The 16,782-nt window shown below is 37.5% G+C and overlaps 1 protein-coding gene across 2 annotated transcripts in view; it reads left to right on the forward strand.

Moving 5' to 3' along the window:
* The window catches only part of UBE2V2 (ubiquitin conjugating enzyme E2 V2), a 52,387-nt gene that overhangs the window by 17,708 nt on the left and 17,897 nt on the right, over positions 1 to 16,782 (forward strand). For both annotated transcript variants that reach the window (XM_026516496.4, XM_057307788.1), the window contains exon 2: positions 12,363 to 12,511. In XM_026516496.4, coding sequence (XP_026372281.1) covers positions 12,363 to 12,511 — 149 coding nt within the window. The remainder of the gene's footprint in view (positions 1 to 12,362; positions 12,512 to 16,782) is intronic.

The raw sequence follows: 16,782 nt of genomic DNA on the forward strand, positions 1-16,782 counted from the left end.
TTCTTTTCCTAGTTTTTTCTTTTGGATTAATTTCAAATTTACAGATACATTACATACACAGTACAAACAATTCCTATAAACCTTCTCCCAGGTTCATCAGATGTTAATATTTTAACGTTTTTATGTGCACTTGCGTATATGCTCTCTTCTCCCGTCTCTTCCCACACAGACACAATTTTTTTTCTGAACCATTTGAAAATAAGTGACAGACATAGGCCTCTTCACTCCTAAATATGTTGTTACGTGTTTACTGAAAATCAGGCATTCTCTTAAATTATAACAACGTAATTTTCAAGATCAGGAAATGAACACTGATTGATATAGAACTTCTAACATAGAGGCCTATTCAAATTCTGCCAAATTTCCCACTAATGTGCTTTATCTTTTTTTTTTTTTACATTTTTTATTTAAACTCAGTTAACATATACTGTATTATTTTAGGGGTAGAATTTAGTGATTCATCAGTTGCATATAACACCCAGTCTCATTACTTCAGGTTACTAGGTAACCCCATCCCCCCACTCCTTCCCCTCCAGCAACCCTCAGTTTGTTCCCTGTAGTTAAGAGTCTTTTATGGTTTGCCTCTCTGTTTTTATTTTATTTTATTTTTCCTTCCCTTCCCCCATATTCTTCTGTTTTGTTTCTTAAATTCCACGTATGAGTGAAATCATAGGATAATTGCCTTTCTCTGACTTATTTTGCTTAGCATACTACCCTTTAGTTCCTTCCAGGTCATTAAAAATGGCAAGATTCCATTGAGTGTGTGTGTGTGTGTGTGTGTGTGTGTGTGTGTATACACACCACATTTTCTTTATCCATTCATCTTGTTGATGAATATCTGGGCCCTTTCCATTTGGCTGTTGCGGACATTGCTGCTGTACACAGTAGGGTGCGTATACCCCTTTGAATCACTATGTTTGTATCCATTGGATAAATACGTAGTAGTGAAATTGCTGGGTCTTATGGTAGCTCCATTTTTAACTTTTTGAGGAACCTATACTGCCAGTGGCTGTACCAACTTGCATTCCCACCAACAGTGTAAGAGGGTTCCCCTTTCTCTGCATCCTTGCCAACATTTATTGTTTCGTGAGTTGTTCATTTTAGCCATTCTGACAAGTGTGAGGTGATTATATCTCATTGTGGTTTTGATTTGTGTTTCCCTGGTGCCCAGTGATGTTGAGCACCTTTTCATGTATCTGTTAGCCATTTGTATGTCTTCTTTGGAGAAATGTCTGTTTCTTTCTTCTGCCCATTTCTTGACTGGATTATTTGTTCTTTGGGTGCTGAGTTTGATAATTTCTTTATAGATTTTGGATACTAGACCTTTACCTGATAAGACATTTGCAAATATCTTCTCCCATTCTGTAGGTTGCCTTTTAGATTTGTCATTGTTTCCTTTGCTGTGCAAAACCTTTTTATCTTGAAGTCCTGGTAGTTTTGTTTAGTTTTCTTGCCTTTGGAGACATGTCTCGCAAGAAGCTGCTGTGGCCAAGGTCAGAGAGATTTCTGTTTCTGCCTGTGTTCTCTCTTTTTTTTTTCTTTTTTAATATTTTTTACTATATTATTTTAGTCACCATACAGTACATCCCTGGTTTCTGATGTAAAGTTCGATGATTCATTAGTTGCGTATAACACCCAGTGCACCATGCAATACGTGCCCTCCTTACTACCCATCACTAGCCTATCCCATTTCCCCAACCCCCTCCCCTCCGAAGCCCTCAGTTTGTTTCTAGAGTCCATAGTCTCTCATGCTTCATTCCCCCTTCTGATTACCCCCCTTTCTTTATCCCTTTCTTCTCCTACCGATATTCCTAGTTCTTATATTCCATAGATGAGAGAAACCATATAATTGTCTTTCTCTGCTTGACTTATTTCACTAAGCATTATCTCCTCCAGTGCCGTCCATGTTGCAGCAAATGTTGAGAAATCATTCTTTTTGATAGCTGAATAATATTCCATTGTATATATGGACCACAACTTCTTAATCCAGTCGTATATTGAAGGGCATCTCGGCTCCTTCCACGATTTAGCTATTGTGAACAGAGCTGCTATGAACGTTGGGGTGCATATGGCCCTTCTCTTCACTACGTCTGTATATTTGGGGTAAATACCCAGTAGTGCAATGGCTGGATCATAGGGTAGCTCAATTTTTAACTTTTTAAGGGACCTCCACACTGTTTTCCACAGTGGCTGTACCAACTTGCATTCCCACCAACAGTGTAGGAGGGACCCCCTTTCTCCACATCCTCTCCAACACTTGTTGTTTCTTGCCTTGTCAATTTTTGCCATTCTAACTGGCGTAAGGTGGTATCTCAGTGTGGTTTTGATTTGAATTTCCCTCATGGCTAATGATTTTGAACATTTTTTCATGTGTCTGTTAGCCATTTGTATGTCTTCATTGGAAAAGTGTCTGTTCATATCTTCTGCCCATTTTATGATTTGTTTGTTTCTCGTGTATTGAGTTTGAGAAGTTCTTTGTAGATCTTGGATACCAGTCTTTTGTCTGTAGTATCATTTGCAAATATCTTCTCCCATTCCGTGGGCTGCCTCTTAGTTTTTCTGACTGTTTCCTTGGCTGTGCAGAAGCTTTTTATCTCGATGAAGTCCCACAAGTTCATTTGATCTTTTGTTTCTCTTGCCTTTGGAGATGTGTCATGAAAAACGTTGCTGTGGCCGATGTTGTAGAGGTTGTAGCCTATGTTCTCCTCTATGATTTTGATGGATTCCTGTCTCACCTTGAGGTCTTTCATCCATTTGGAGTTTATCGTTGTGTATGGTGTGAGAGAGTGGTCAAGTTTCATTGTTTTGCATGCAGCTGTCCAATTTTCCCAGCACCATTTATTGAAGAGACTGTCTTTTTTCCACCGGATGTTTTTTTCCTGCTTTATCAAAGATTAGTTGCCCAAAGAGCTGAGGGTCCATTTCTGGGTTCTCTATTCTGTTCCATTGGTCTATGTGTCTGTTTCTGTGCCAGTACCATGCTTTCTTTGTGATCACAGCTTTGTAGTACAGCTCGAAATCCGGCATTGTGATGCCCCCAGCTTTGTTTTTCCTTTTCAACAGTTCCTTGGAGATTCGGGGCCTTTTCTGGTTCCATACAAATTTAAGGACTATTTGTTCCAGTTCTTTGAAAAATGTCCTTGGTATTTTGATCGGGATGGCATTGAAAGTGTAGATTGCTCTGGGTAGCATGGACATTTTAACTATGTTAATTCTTGTGATCCATGAGCATGGAATATTTTTCCATCTTTTTGTGTCTTCTTCAATGTCTTTCAAGAGTGGTTTATAGTTTGTAGAATATAGATCCTTTACGTCTCTGGTTAAGTTAATTCCAAGGTAACGTATGATTTTGGTGCTATGGGATGGATTCCCTAATTTCTCTTTCTTCAGTCTCATTATTCGTGTATAGAAATGCCACTGATTTCTGAGCATTGATTTTGTATCCCGCCACATTACTGAATTGCTCTCTAACTTCTAATAGTTTGGGAGTGGATTCTTTTGGGTTTTCCATATAGAGTATCATATCATCTGCGAAGAGAGAGAGTTTGACTTCTTCTTTGCCGATTTGGATATCTTTTATCCCTTTTTTGTTGTCTGATTGATGTTGCAAGGACTTCTAGTACTATGTTGAATAATGCGAGAGTGGGCATTCTTGTCGTGTTCCTGATCTTAAGGGAAAGGCTTCCAGCTTTTCCCCATTGAGAATGATATTTGCTGTAGGCTTTTCGTAGATGGTTTTTATGAAATTAAGGAATGTACCCTCTATGCCTCACTCTGAAGGGTTTTAATCAGGAAAGGATGCTGTATTTTGTCAAATGCTTTTTCCACATCTATTGAGAGAATCATGTGATTTTTGGCTTTTTCCTTCTGGATAAAATCTATGACACTGATAGATTTGCAAATGTTGAAACCCTTGTATCCCGGGGATTAATCCCACTTGGTCATGATGGATAATCCTTTTAATGTACTGTTGGATTCTATTAGCCAGGATCTTGTTGAGGATTTTGGTGTCCATATTCCTTAGGGAAATCGGTCTGTAATTCTCCTTTTTGATGGGATCTTTGCCTGGTTTGGGGATCAAGGTAATATTGGCCTCATAGAATGAGTTTGGTAGTTTTCCTTCTGTTTCTGTTTTTTGAAATAGCTTTAGGAGAATAGGTATTATTTCTTCTTTGAATGTTTGGTAGAATTCCCCGGGAAAACCGTCCGGGCCTGGAGTTTTGTTATTTGGAAGGTTGTTTATCACTGACTCAATCTCTTCATAATTAATTGGCCTGTTTAAGAAATCAATTTCTTCCTGTTTCAATCTTGGTAGTTTATAGGTTTCCAGGAAGGCCTCCATCTCTTCCTGATTGCTTAATTTATTGGCATAAAGCTGTTGATAAAAGTTCCTAATAATCCTTCTAATTTCATTGGTGTTGGTTGTGACCGCTCCCTTTTCATTCATGATTTTATTAATTTGGATCCTTTCTCTATTCTTTTGGATAAGTTTTGCCAGTGGTTTGTCCATTTTATTCACTCTTTCAAAGAACCAGCTTCTAGTTCTGTTGATCTGCTCTACTGTACTCCTGGTTTCTAATTCATTGATTTCTGCTCTCATCTTGATCAACTGCTTTCTCATGTGTGGATTACTGCCTATGTTCTCTTTTAGGATTTGGGTGGATACCTGTCTCACATTTAGGTCTTTCATTGAATTTGAGTTTATTTTGGTGTATGGTTTAAGAAAGTAGTCCAGTTTCCTCCTTCTGCATGTGGCTGTACAATTTTCCCAATACCATTTGTTGAAGAGACTGGTCTTTTTCCATTGGATATTCATTCCTGCTTTGTTAAGAGTAGTTGATGATAGAGTTGAGGGTCCATTTCTGGGCTCCCTGTTCTGTTCCATTGATCTGTGTGTCTGTTTTTGTGCCAGTACCATACTGTCTTGATGATTACAGTTTTGTAATACAGTTTGAAGTCCGGGAATTGTTTTCCCTCCGGCTTTGGTTTTCTTTTTCAGCAGTTCCTTTGTCTGTTTGGTGTCTTTTCTGGTTCCATGAAATTTTAGGATTGTGTATTCCAGCTCTGTGAAAAATGCTGATGGTATTTCGATAGGGATTACGTTCAATGTGTAGGTTACTTTGGGTAGTATAGACATTTTATTTTATTTATTTTATTTTAATGTTTTTTTATTATATTATGTTAGTCACCATGCAGTACATCCCTGGTTTCTGATGTAAAGTTTGATGATTCATTAGTTGCGTATAACACCCAGTGCACCATGCAATACGTGCCCTCCTTACTACCCGTCACCAGTCTATCCCATTCCCCCACCCCCTCCCCTCTGAAGCCCTCAGTTTGTTTCTCAGAGTCCATAGTATAGACATTTTAACAGTGTTCTTTCAATCCACAAGCATGAATGTGTTTGCATTTCTTTGTGTCTTCCTCAGTTACTTTCGTAAGTGTTCTGTAGTTCTCAGAGTACATATCTTTTGACTCTGGTTAGGTTTATTCCTAGGTACCTTTTTTTTTTTTTTTGGTGCAGTTGTAAACAGGATTGATTCCTTGATTTCTCTTTCTCCGGCTTCTTTGCTAGTGCATAGAAATGTAACTGACTTCTGTGCGTTGATTTTATATTCTGCAACTTTGCTGAATTCCTGTATCGTTCTAGCAATTTTTTGGTGGAATTTTTGGGTTTTCTACATAGAGTATCTGTGAGGAGTGAGTGACTTCTTTGCCGATTTGGATGCTTTGTATTTCTTTTTGTTGTCTGATTGCTGAGGCTAGGACTTCCAGTACTGTTTTGAACAACAGTGATGAGAGTGGATGTTCCCTGTTGTGTTCCTTACCTTCGGGGGAAAGCTTTCAGTTTTTCCCCATTGAGGATGATAGTCATTGTGGGTCTTTCATATATGGCCTTTATGATACTGAGGTATGTTCCCTCTATCCCTACATTGTGGAGTGTTTTTACAAGAAAGGATGCTGTATTTTGTCAAATGCTTTTTCTGCATCTATTGAGAGGATTATATGGCTCTTATCTTTTCTGTTATTAATGTGGTGTATCACATTGATTGATTTGCAGATGTTGAACTACTCCTGCAGCCCAGGAATAAATCTCATTCCTGGTGGTCATGTTGAATAATCCTTTTGATGCACTGTTGGATCCTAGTAGCTAGTATCGTGGTGAGAATTTTTACATCCATGTTCATCAGGGATATTGGTCTTTAAGTCTCCTTTTTAGTGGGGTCTTTGTCTGATTTTGGGATCAAGGTAATGATAGCTTCATAGAATGAGTTTGGAAATTTTCCTCTCATTTCAATTTATTTGAACAGTTTTGGAAGAATAGGCATTAGTTCTTTAAGTGTTTGGTAGGATTCTGCTGGGAAGCAATCTGGCCTGGGCTCTGGTTTGTTGGGAGATTTTGGATTACTGCTTCAATTTCTTTCCTGGTTATGGGTCTGTTCAGGTTTTCTATTTCTTCCTGTTTCAGTTTTGTTAGTTTATATGTTTCTAAGAATGTGTCCATTTCTTCCAAATTGCCTACTTTGTTGGCATATAGTTGCTCATAATATGTTTTTATAATTGCATTTCTTTGGTCTTGGTTGTGATCTCTCTTTCATTTATGATTTTACTGAATGGGTCCTTTCTCCCTCTCTTTATTTATTTTTTTTTTGTTTCCTTTTTAAAAATTTTATTATTAACATATAATGCATTATTTGTTTCTGGGGTACTTTCTCTTTTCTTTTTATATGTCTGGGTGGGGTTTATCAATCTTGTTAATTCTTTCACAGAAACACCTTCTAGTTTTATTTGTTCTAGTGTGTGTGTGTGTGTGTGTGTGTGTGTGTGTTTTATTTCCATGTCATTGATTTCTGTTCTAATCTTTATTGTTTCTCTTCTGCTGGATTTAGGCTTTATTTGCTGTTCTTTTTCCAGCATGTATCTGTTTTGCCTCCCCCCAACCCCAATTAGGCTGTTGATTCCTGCACTAATTTCACACTACCTTCTTTACATTCACATTCTCTGGTTGATGAGGAAATCTTAATATCTAGGGAAAACTGTCCCCTCTGTTTTCTTTTTCTTTAAAAATTTTCTCCAGAGTCTTGCCCCTTAGGTTTGCCAGAAGAATATTAGGACTCTTTGTCAAGTTCCAGGGATAATGCTGTTGGAATTTCAGCTTAAATTGAAAGGATCTGTAGATTAATTTGAGAACTTAATCTTTGCAATAAGTTTGTCATGTAGCAAATTGCTTTATTTTTTTTTGATGTTCTTTGCTTATGTTTTATAATTTTCTCTGCTGACATCTTACATATTTTCACCCATTCTTTACCCTGTGTGGTTTCTGTTCTTATTTATGGTGCATCTGGAGAGTTCTTCTTTTACGAGACTTCCTTTGTCCCTTCTCTTGGGGTAAGTTGTCCTTGTTAGATGCTCCCAGATGATTTTTTACAGTGTATTGTGCTGTCTCTTTGTCTTCCTCTCATAGATTGTAAACTTCTTGAAAGCAAACAAAGGTTTTAGTCCTCCTGGTCTCAACTGCCTAGCATAGTAATTGAATCTAGTAGTCAAATGATTATTGAATGAAGGTGTGAATTAATACAGTAGTGAATGGATGGCAAAATATAGGTCTCCTGATATTTTGCTCCCTTATGGGTGTTCCTCTACATTGTGTTTTCATAATTTTGTTTGTTCTATTAAGGAAGATAATAACGTTAAAATCAAACAAATATTTGAGTCTTAAATTACTGAAAAATATAGAGTATTAATCAGAGAGGTTTTATAAATGCTTTTATTAATATATGGTTTTAAGCACCATAAGACCAGAAGTTTCTTGGACTTTAGTTTTAACACTTTTATAGTATTTTTTTACATGACAAATTACAGAAATTCTTTACAGTATTTGTTTATATGACAAATTTCAACAGTGAGTGGTTTTTAGAAAATACATATTTTAAGTTGTATACATTCTGTAATCTCCACAGTTTTCTTTTTTTTTTTTTTTAATTTTCTGGATTTTGGGGTGCCTGGCTGGATCAGTTGGTGGAACCCCACATTGGACATAAAATAAAAATGAATAAAATTTTTTGGATTTTGAGTGATAGAGTGTTGTAACTGTGTTGGGAAATTTGAGTATTAGTTTTGACACTGCCACTAGCTTATCATGGTCTTGAATAAGTTACTTAATGTCTTTGGTCTTTTAAATGTGGATATAGCTATCCGTCATAGCTCAAAAGATTTCTTTTATATACAGACAGGTGGCTATATGAGAAAGTAATTTGAGAAATATAAAATGCTATGTTATTTCCTTGCATAGGAGTGTTTTCCTTTGAGTACATCCAGTGTGTGACACACAGAAAGATTCTTTTTAAGGGAGTTCAGAACAGTATGTATTTTGGGGGCTCCTGGGTGGCACAGCTCTCTGCCTTCGGCTCAGGGCGTGATCCCAGAGTTATGGGATCGAGCCCCACATCAGGCTCCTCCGCTATGAGCCTGCTTCTTCCTCTCCCACTCCCCCTGCTTGTGTTCCCTCTCTCACTGGCTGTCTCTATCTCTGTCAAATAAATAAATAAAATCTTTAAAAAAAAAAAAGAACAGTATGTATTTTGTCAGAGTTGCTTCCACAGTTGGTCAAGATATATCTCTCATCCCCATCAGATTTGCAGGGACTGGAGACATGTTAGTGGTAACTAGGGAAATGAGTTCCATCCTGGACTCTGAAGAGGCATTGGAGAATAATGGCTCAGAGCTTCAACCCTTACTCAATCACTCTCCATGTAATTAGATTGAATTTTATGAGATTACACTTTCTGTTGGTTAAAAATATGCCTGAATAGCAGTAGTTTCATTTTATAAGGTTCAGCCTAATAATTTAAGCTTTAATTTTCTTACCTAGGGAAATGGTGATATTATTATCAGTTTACAAGGTGAGATTTAATGAAGTGCTTCTGCCTGTAAAGTTTTTAGCAAATGTTTGTCTCATAGGAGGTACTCAATAAATACGTTCTTTTTAATCAAGTCAGACTGCTTGTTGGGGTTTGAGGAGAACTCAGAACTCCCACAGTGGGGCAGAACCAGAGAACTAAAATCACAAGTGGGACTTTTCACGAGTTCCATCTTAACAGTGTGTCTGCTCAGGTTTGTTGCAGCCCACACCTAAGAACTCTGTAGGGGGCAGGTAAAGAGCCTGGTCGCATCCCACAGTACATATGCCCCAGATACTCTCTTCCTTAACCTCATAGGTACTCTGGGTAGTGAGATGAGGGGAAGGGACCCATAGCCGACTTGGATGTTCTTGAGAACCAGCTAAAGGATGGTTGAAAAGCACATAACACAGAAGAGTTTATTCCATCCCTACAGATGTTTTCCTTTAATTTTTGAGTATGTGATGATTGTTATAGTCTAGTCTCCCAACCCCTGCCCCTCAAACAAGACTAATTCATTGGGGCATTTTAAAATGGCATTTGATAATGTCTGCCATAGAAATATGTTTATAAGTAGGGGAAAAAGGAAGTTACAAAACTATGAGACATCTCATTTTGGCAAAGCATGGAAATCATATATTGTGTGTGGAAAGTAATCTGAAGAGAAGTACACTAAAATGGTAACAATAATTATTCCTGAATTTTGGGGACTTTTGTACATCTTAGACTGTTTACCGTCAGCTGGAAGTGGAATCCACACTGCCCTCTCTAAAACTGTACTACCTCTAGGGGCGCCTGGGTGGCACAGCGGTTAAGTGTCTGCCTTCGGCTCAGGGCGTGATCCCGGCGTTATGGGATCGAGCCCCACATCAGGCTCCTCCGCTATGAGCCTGCTTCTTCCTCTCCCACTCCCCCTGCTTGTGTTCCCTCTCTCACTGGCTGTCTGTCTCTCTCTCAAATAAACAAATAAAATCTTTAAAAAAAACTATTAAAAAACAATACACACAGACATACAGGAAAAAGACAAGTAGAACTATAGAAAAAGGCTCATAGAAGGCAAGAGATCCAGAAGGCAGTTTATGTAATACTTCAGTTTTTATGGAGCAACATCCCCATCTTGTGGCTTTTCCCCCCCCCTTCACAGACATTAGTGGTTGGGTGAAATAAAAAGCCAGATTGCTTTAGTCCTGAATTTGAAAATATGGCTCAGTGTTTTTTGGTTTTTGTTTGTCTTATACCTTAAAAGCAAAATAGTCTTAGCTGCTCTAACTTTTTAAATGTTAGTATTGTCAGTAATTGATCTCTTTTAAATGTTAGTATTGTCAGTAATTGATCTATCAATCTTAGAACTGTTTTTCCAAAAAGCTGTATAAAGAAAGGGTGAAAAGTTTAGCAGTAACTAGGTTTACCACAGGAGACAACAAAATTAAACACAAATTTAGAATAATTCTTGGGGAATGACTTCATAAGGGTAAGGGTAATCAAGTTCATTTAAGATTACTTTAAAAAATATTTCAGAAGCAATGTATTGTGGAGGTCATGACTATACAGTTACAGGAAAATAGCAGTGTTAGGTGAATAGAAACTTAGAGCTTAGAATAAAATTTCTAGGGTCCACCTACAGGGTTGTACAAAGAGCTTTTCTTCTCACATGGCTTAGATAGACGTTCTGTCTAAAATACTGAAATGATCATCATAGTCAACATTTATTGAGTTTAAGATGGATTACCTTGTTTAATTTTCACAGTGATTCTGTGAGGTAGGAGCTACTGTTACCTCACTTTTATAGACAAGAAAACAGGGCTGGGGGTCACATATCAGGTGGTTAGCAGAACTGGATTTGGGCAGTCTCATTCTTAGATCTGTGCCAGGATATGCTGTCTATGTAGTTTGTACTGCAGTGCAACTTGATGGTTAAAAGTGGTTTTGGTCTAGAAACTGAGGATACGCTTCTTATAGCTGTGTGACTTTAGGTAGTCACATAACTTCTTTATATCCTAGTTCCAAACTGTAAAATGGGTGCTTTTAGGATTAAATGGGATAATTTGCTTAAAGTAGCACAGAATGTATGCTAAACAAGTGGTTATTAATAATCGTAGTAGTTGTAATAATGGCTACTCTTGTTTCTTGTGATTTATGACAGCTCCATGTTTCTGTGGCCCAAGATTTTCAAGCATTTTTTTTATAAAGCACAGTACATGAAATGGCTAGTGTTCTTTTAAGTTACAATATTTATTGTTTTTTCATTGTATGTCCAGAAGGATTTCTATGAACTAGTGAGAGCTGTTTTGGTTTTACCGAGAGAGAAGTTACGCAAAATGTCAGTTGTTTTAGAAGGGATGTCTCTTAAAAAAAAATAAAAGTAATGTCACTTCTTTCTACTTCATAATTGTGTGTGTGCACTCATGAGAGAAAGAGTGCACAAGCATACGTGTGCAAGCGCCAGAGCCAAAGAGAATGGCTTCTGGGGGCATTTACCTAATTTTTTCAAGACTTATTTGGTAGGGCTGGGGGATGTTTCAAGCGAGGTGCTGTTGAGAACATGGGAGACCACAGGGTCCATCCTTTGGAGAGGCTAGGCCAATAATTTTAGGAAAGGTTGTGGTCAATTAGAAGAATCATAGTTGAGTTCTAGGGGTTGGAGGTCACAATGGTGGCAAAGACCAGGTTTACTGAGAATGAAAGAGAGAAAACTGTGAAATGCTAGGAAATTAAGACTTCTGTGTTAAGATTTTAAAAATAAAGTAGGGGTGATGAGGTTTAAAGAACGGGAGATGTGAGAAGGGCTAGTGGATCATGAATAATTTGCTGGGTTGGGTCCAGAGGTGAAGGGCGGGTCCTAGGAAACTGGTACATCCATGAGGAGAGTTGTTCTCAAATGGTGGAACTCTCCAAGTGATGATTATGCACCATTCTGACATGGGAGAGATAAGACCCTACTGGTTTGGGACGAGAACAGGAAAGAAGACTGGGGACTGTGGGTGGGGCTACTTCAGTATTCTAGAAAAAAATAGTACTTTCTAGTGCTTTTTTTAAAGTTATAACATAATTCTATTCTTTAAAAAGCATTAGAGAGTGTATGCTAATGAATTTGAACTTTTATGAACTTTCTGGTCTTTGCCCATTTATTTGATGCAGTGTTCTGGAACAGAAATCTCAATTATGGAAAATATTCATTTTATAATGATTTCCTTATGATTGATTTATATCAAGATAACTGATTAATTAGGAATTTATATACATGTTCTATATTGCAGTTAATATTTGGTACAGCGCTTTCTTTAGTGTTTTCATTTTGAGTGGTTTTTAGATTGAGCATTTTCTGGAGTGGAATGCTTAAAGGGAATTTTGTCTTTTTGGGAAATAATTTATAAAGGTTAATTTGGAAAAAGCTGAATTTGAATATATGCAGCTCTTGTAATTATGGGCTTTTTACATTTACATTGACATTCTTTTGTATAGGAGTTAAAGTTCCTCGTAATTTTCGCTTGTTGGAAGAACTTGAAGAAGGACAAAAAGGAGTAGGCGATGGTACGGTTAGCTGGGGCCTTGAAGATGATGAAGATATGACACTTACAAGGTGGACAGGCATGATTATTGGGCCACCAAGGGTCAGTGCTATAAATTATATATTTTTTCTGTTACTTATTGTTATTGTAGAGTAAGCATTTTATTTTATAATATTGACATTAAAGTAATTATCACTTCTAACTGAAACAATTCCTCCCTTTTAATTAATTTTGTATACATTTATTGATGCTTCCTGTGTGTAGGGTATAATGCTTGATTTTATGGAGGACTGGGGGGAAAAGATTGATATGGTCATTGCCGTCAAGGTGTTTGCAGTTTAGTAGAGGAGAAAAAATAAATACAAATGACAGATTCTAAATATGGCAGAGAAAGTTCACTACGGGACTTTAGAATATGTTTCTTCTAGCCGGAATAATTGAGGAAGGCTGAACAGTGGAGGAAGTTGCCTTTGGAATGAGCCTTAAAGGACTGACTGGTAGGATTTCAGAAGGTGGTGATGGGGATGGAGAACATTCCAGATAGAGAGGAGAAAAGGTGAGGAATTGGAGGGGTATTTGGGAAGAGCAAACAGTGTATTTTGACGTAACATGTTACTAATCTGCTATGTGTGTAACCAAGAGTTTCTAAATTGGTTTGTATTGAGTGCACACTGCTATTTGCTCTTTTGACATTTGACTTGCCTTGTAAATGCTATAGGCCTCAATTTCTTCATTAATAAAGTATATAGAAAAGTGTGTGATTTTTGCATATTCTCTGTTGTTGGCAACAGACCCATTGTGTTTCATTCTTAGGTCTTTCTCAAGTTTATGAAGTTTTATTTTTACTCAAAATCTTTTCCTTTCCAGACTGGGAAATATTTTTCTACATTGCATTCCTTACTCAAAGGTCCCGTTTACTGCACTCTTGGCAGTGAGTCTTTGAAATATGTACTGCATAATGTTTTTGACTTGCTGGAAAGAACACCAATTTGAAGGGTTTTTGTTTTTTTTTTAGTCTTTGGTTTTGTATACCTTGGCTACCTTATGAGAGCATTTCGGCTGTTTTGCTATTGGGTAGAGTTTAGATTTCCTCTTGATTATTACAAAAGAAAAATGGATCCAAGTAATCAGCAATGTTAACTTGAGTGAATTAATGTATGTTTTATATTTTCTGGTATTCCTTAGCAAAATTTGAGCACACTACTAACCTAACAAACTTCCACTTCCTTCCACTGCTTTGATTTTTCCATAAGATATTTGAGGAAGGAAATGTAAAATTGATGGTTAAGATTCTTGATGTATTTTATAACTTGCTATTTCTAATGAAAACCTTGATTTTCAGTGCCTATGAACATTATTACCATGTTGGTTAAAAAAAGTGATTTAATTTATGAACGTTCTTAACGAATAGTTTGAAGATTTGACAGTCTGAACTTGGTAGAGTACAAATTTGAAGTTATTTAGATTTAGTTTTTCTCCAGGTACTACCTCCAGTGGACTTTAAATGTTAGGAATGTTTTGGAGCTTGTGTATGAGTTCCTTAGTGATTCTGTGGGTTGTCCTATAGCATAGTTCCCAAATATGGAAGAGCAGCTCCCACTTGATCTCACACCGTTGGGGTCACCAGCAGGACTCCCCAGACTAGCTGCCTTTCCTGTTGTCATTGAACCGCAGGAAGCTCCTGTGTCCAGGCTATGCCCAAGTGCATACTGAAGGCTGCTCTAGCTTGGGAGGAGTGGGTCTGGCTTGCTTGAAAAGGGCTTGTAGACACAGTGCTGCCAGTGGCCATGCTAGGCTTCTGTTCATTGGGCCTTCCCCTTTCTGAGGGTGGGAGTCTTGGAGCCTCTTCTCACTTCCTTTGGGTGCCAAGAAGAGGCAAGAGGTGAGCATCTCATAAAGGCACAGCATCTTTCCAGCCAGCCAGTGATTTCTGCCTTGCATCACCCACCCTCTCTCTACTTAAGCTCTCTCACTGAGGCACGTGGAACCCAGTGGGGTGAGTGCTTGTGCACTCATTCAGTTGCTTTTTAATAAAACCTGCAAGGGTTGCTGTCTCACCCTAGTTGTTTTCTCTTTAGAAGGTACCATGTTTAGAACAGTTAGTCCCCAGCTTTAGGTATCTACATCTAACCAGGATAATGGGAAAATTTTTGCCTTACCATACTGTCACTTGGTTGGTGGTTTTTAAGTTGTTTTATGCATTATTAAGATCCCTGTTTTTTTATGTTATTCCAGTATTTGGATTTATATGAATAGCAGTTTTGTTTTTCCATCTATATTTGTGTTTTAAATTTTCTGAAGCAATATTTTTTAGCATTAGAGGTTTAGTAGCTTTTCCAAGTTTCCTTATGTGTAAATGGAGATATTATACCCATCTTTTTATATCTCTTTCTCTATATACACACACACATATATGTATATACACACACACATTCACACACACACACACGCACACGCACAGAGGGGTGCCTGGGTGGCTCAGTTGGTTAAGTGTCTGACTCCTGATTTCAGCTCAGGTCATGATCTCAGGGGCCTGGCATTGAGCCCTGTGTCGGGCTTAGCGCGAAGTCTTCTTGAGATTCTCTCTCTTCCTCTACCCCTCCCCTTGCTCACACTTGTGCACGTGCTCTCTTCACTCTCTCTCAGATAAATAAAATCTTTAAAAAAAGAAATATGGAGAATTAAATGACTTAATTAGACAGTAGGAGGGTGCCTGACTATAGTATATTTTTAGTAAATATTAGTTCCTTTTTTTACTTTTTTATTTTACTATTTTATTAGATAACAGAAAGATGTGGCTGTTTTTTAAAATTTAGAGGTTATAAAATTAGTCCAAGGTGTCCAAAGTTATGATGATGTTTACTCTAAGCATTGAATTAGACCAAAAGGGTAGCTTAGAGTTTTTTAACTTAAAAAAAAAAAACAAAAACAAAAAAACGAGGGGCGCCTGGGTAGCGCAGTCGTTAAGTGTCTGCCTTCGGCTCAGGGCGTGATCGTGGCGTTATGGGATCGAGCCCCACGTCAGGCTCCTCTGCTACAAGCCTGCTTCTTCCCCTCGCACTCCCCCTGCCTGTGTTCCCTCTCTCGCTAGCTGTCTCTATCTCTGTCAAATAAATAAATAAAATCTTAAAAAACCCCGAGATATAATTTACGTACAATGAAATGCGCAAATCTTACCATGAATTTCCACAAATATACCTGTTGCCTATACTTTAGATATAGAACATTTCAGTCACCTGTGCCTCTTCCCACCCCCACCCCAGGCACTACTTCCTGCACCTTAGAGCACTTTTGTAGGATGTAGGATTTTGTATAATTGAAATCATGCAGTGTGTGTGTATTTATTGGTCTGCTTTTGACTCGGTATCTTAAGAGATTCAGCTGTGTTGTTCCGTATAGTAGGAGTGTGTTTCTTTTTATTACTGTGTAGTATTTTACTGCATGGATATATACCATAATGTGTTTATCCGTTGTGTTAATGGTATTTGGATTTTATCTACTTTGTGCGTATTAGAAGTAAAGCTGCTATGAGCATTCTTCTAAAAGTCTTTTGTGAACATGTTTGCTTCCATTTTTGGGGGGGATAAAATGCCTAGGAATGGAATTGCTACATCATAGAGTAGGTGTACAGTTATTTCTCTCCATAAGAAAATGCCAAAATTGTTTCCAAAATGGCTGTACCAGTCTCTCCTCCCAGCAAAGTGTGGAGTTCTGGTTGTTTCCACGTACAGTGAGTATTTCTAACATTGTAGAATTTCTTGGGGGCTATTACTGTTTTTTAATGCAAGTTTTATAGAGAGGCTAATGTGTACCCAGATTGAAGAACCACAGACTGGATGATTTCCTTGATCTCCCTGATTTTAGTCCTTTCTATACATATCCAAAGTGCTGGGCATGTTGTTAATGGATGTGTACTGTTAAACTGGGATGACTTTTATGCAGGTGTTTCTTTTTAAAGTGTCAAAATATTTAATAATCATATAATTCAAGATTGTTGGATACATTTTAAATTACAGTAGTTTAATATCCCAGATCTGACCTCCACTTGGGAATAGCTTTTACTTAAGGGAAAGGAAGCTATGGATCAGTTTGGGTAAGTGAAATCTATAGATGGTTAGCTTATTTTTTTTTTTCCAGGTTTGTGCAGGAACCAACAGGTATTAAATTTGTCACTTTCATTTATTTTTTACTTTACTATTATTGATTGTACATTAATAAGTTAGCAAAAGCCATAAGGATAAAGTGAGCAAAAGCCATAAGGATAAAGAGTTAATTATAGCATGAAAATAAGCCTAAATAATCTGGAAGTATTTTAGTTTGGTAGCTTTAAAACAATTGTTTTATAATATGGTGATATTCAACTTCTCGATTAA

This window comes from Ursus arctos, unplaced genomic scaffold, assembly GCF_023065955.2.
Source record: "Ursus arctos isolate Adak ecotype North America unplaced genomic scaffold, UrsArc2.0 scaffold_6, whole genome shotgun sequence".
NCBI classification, from domain to species: domain Eukaryota; kingdom Metazoa; phylum Chordata; class Mammalia; order Carnivora; family Ursidae; genus Ursus; species Ursus arctos.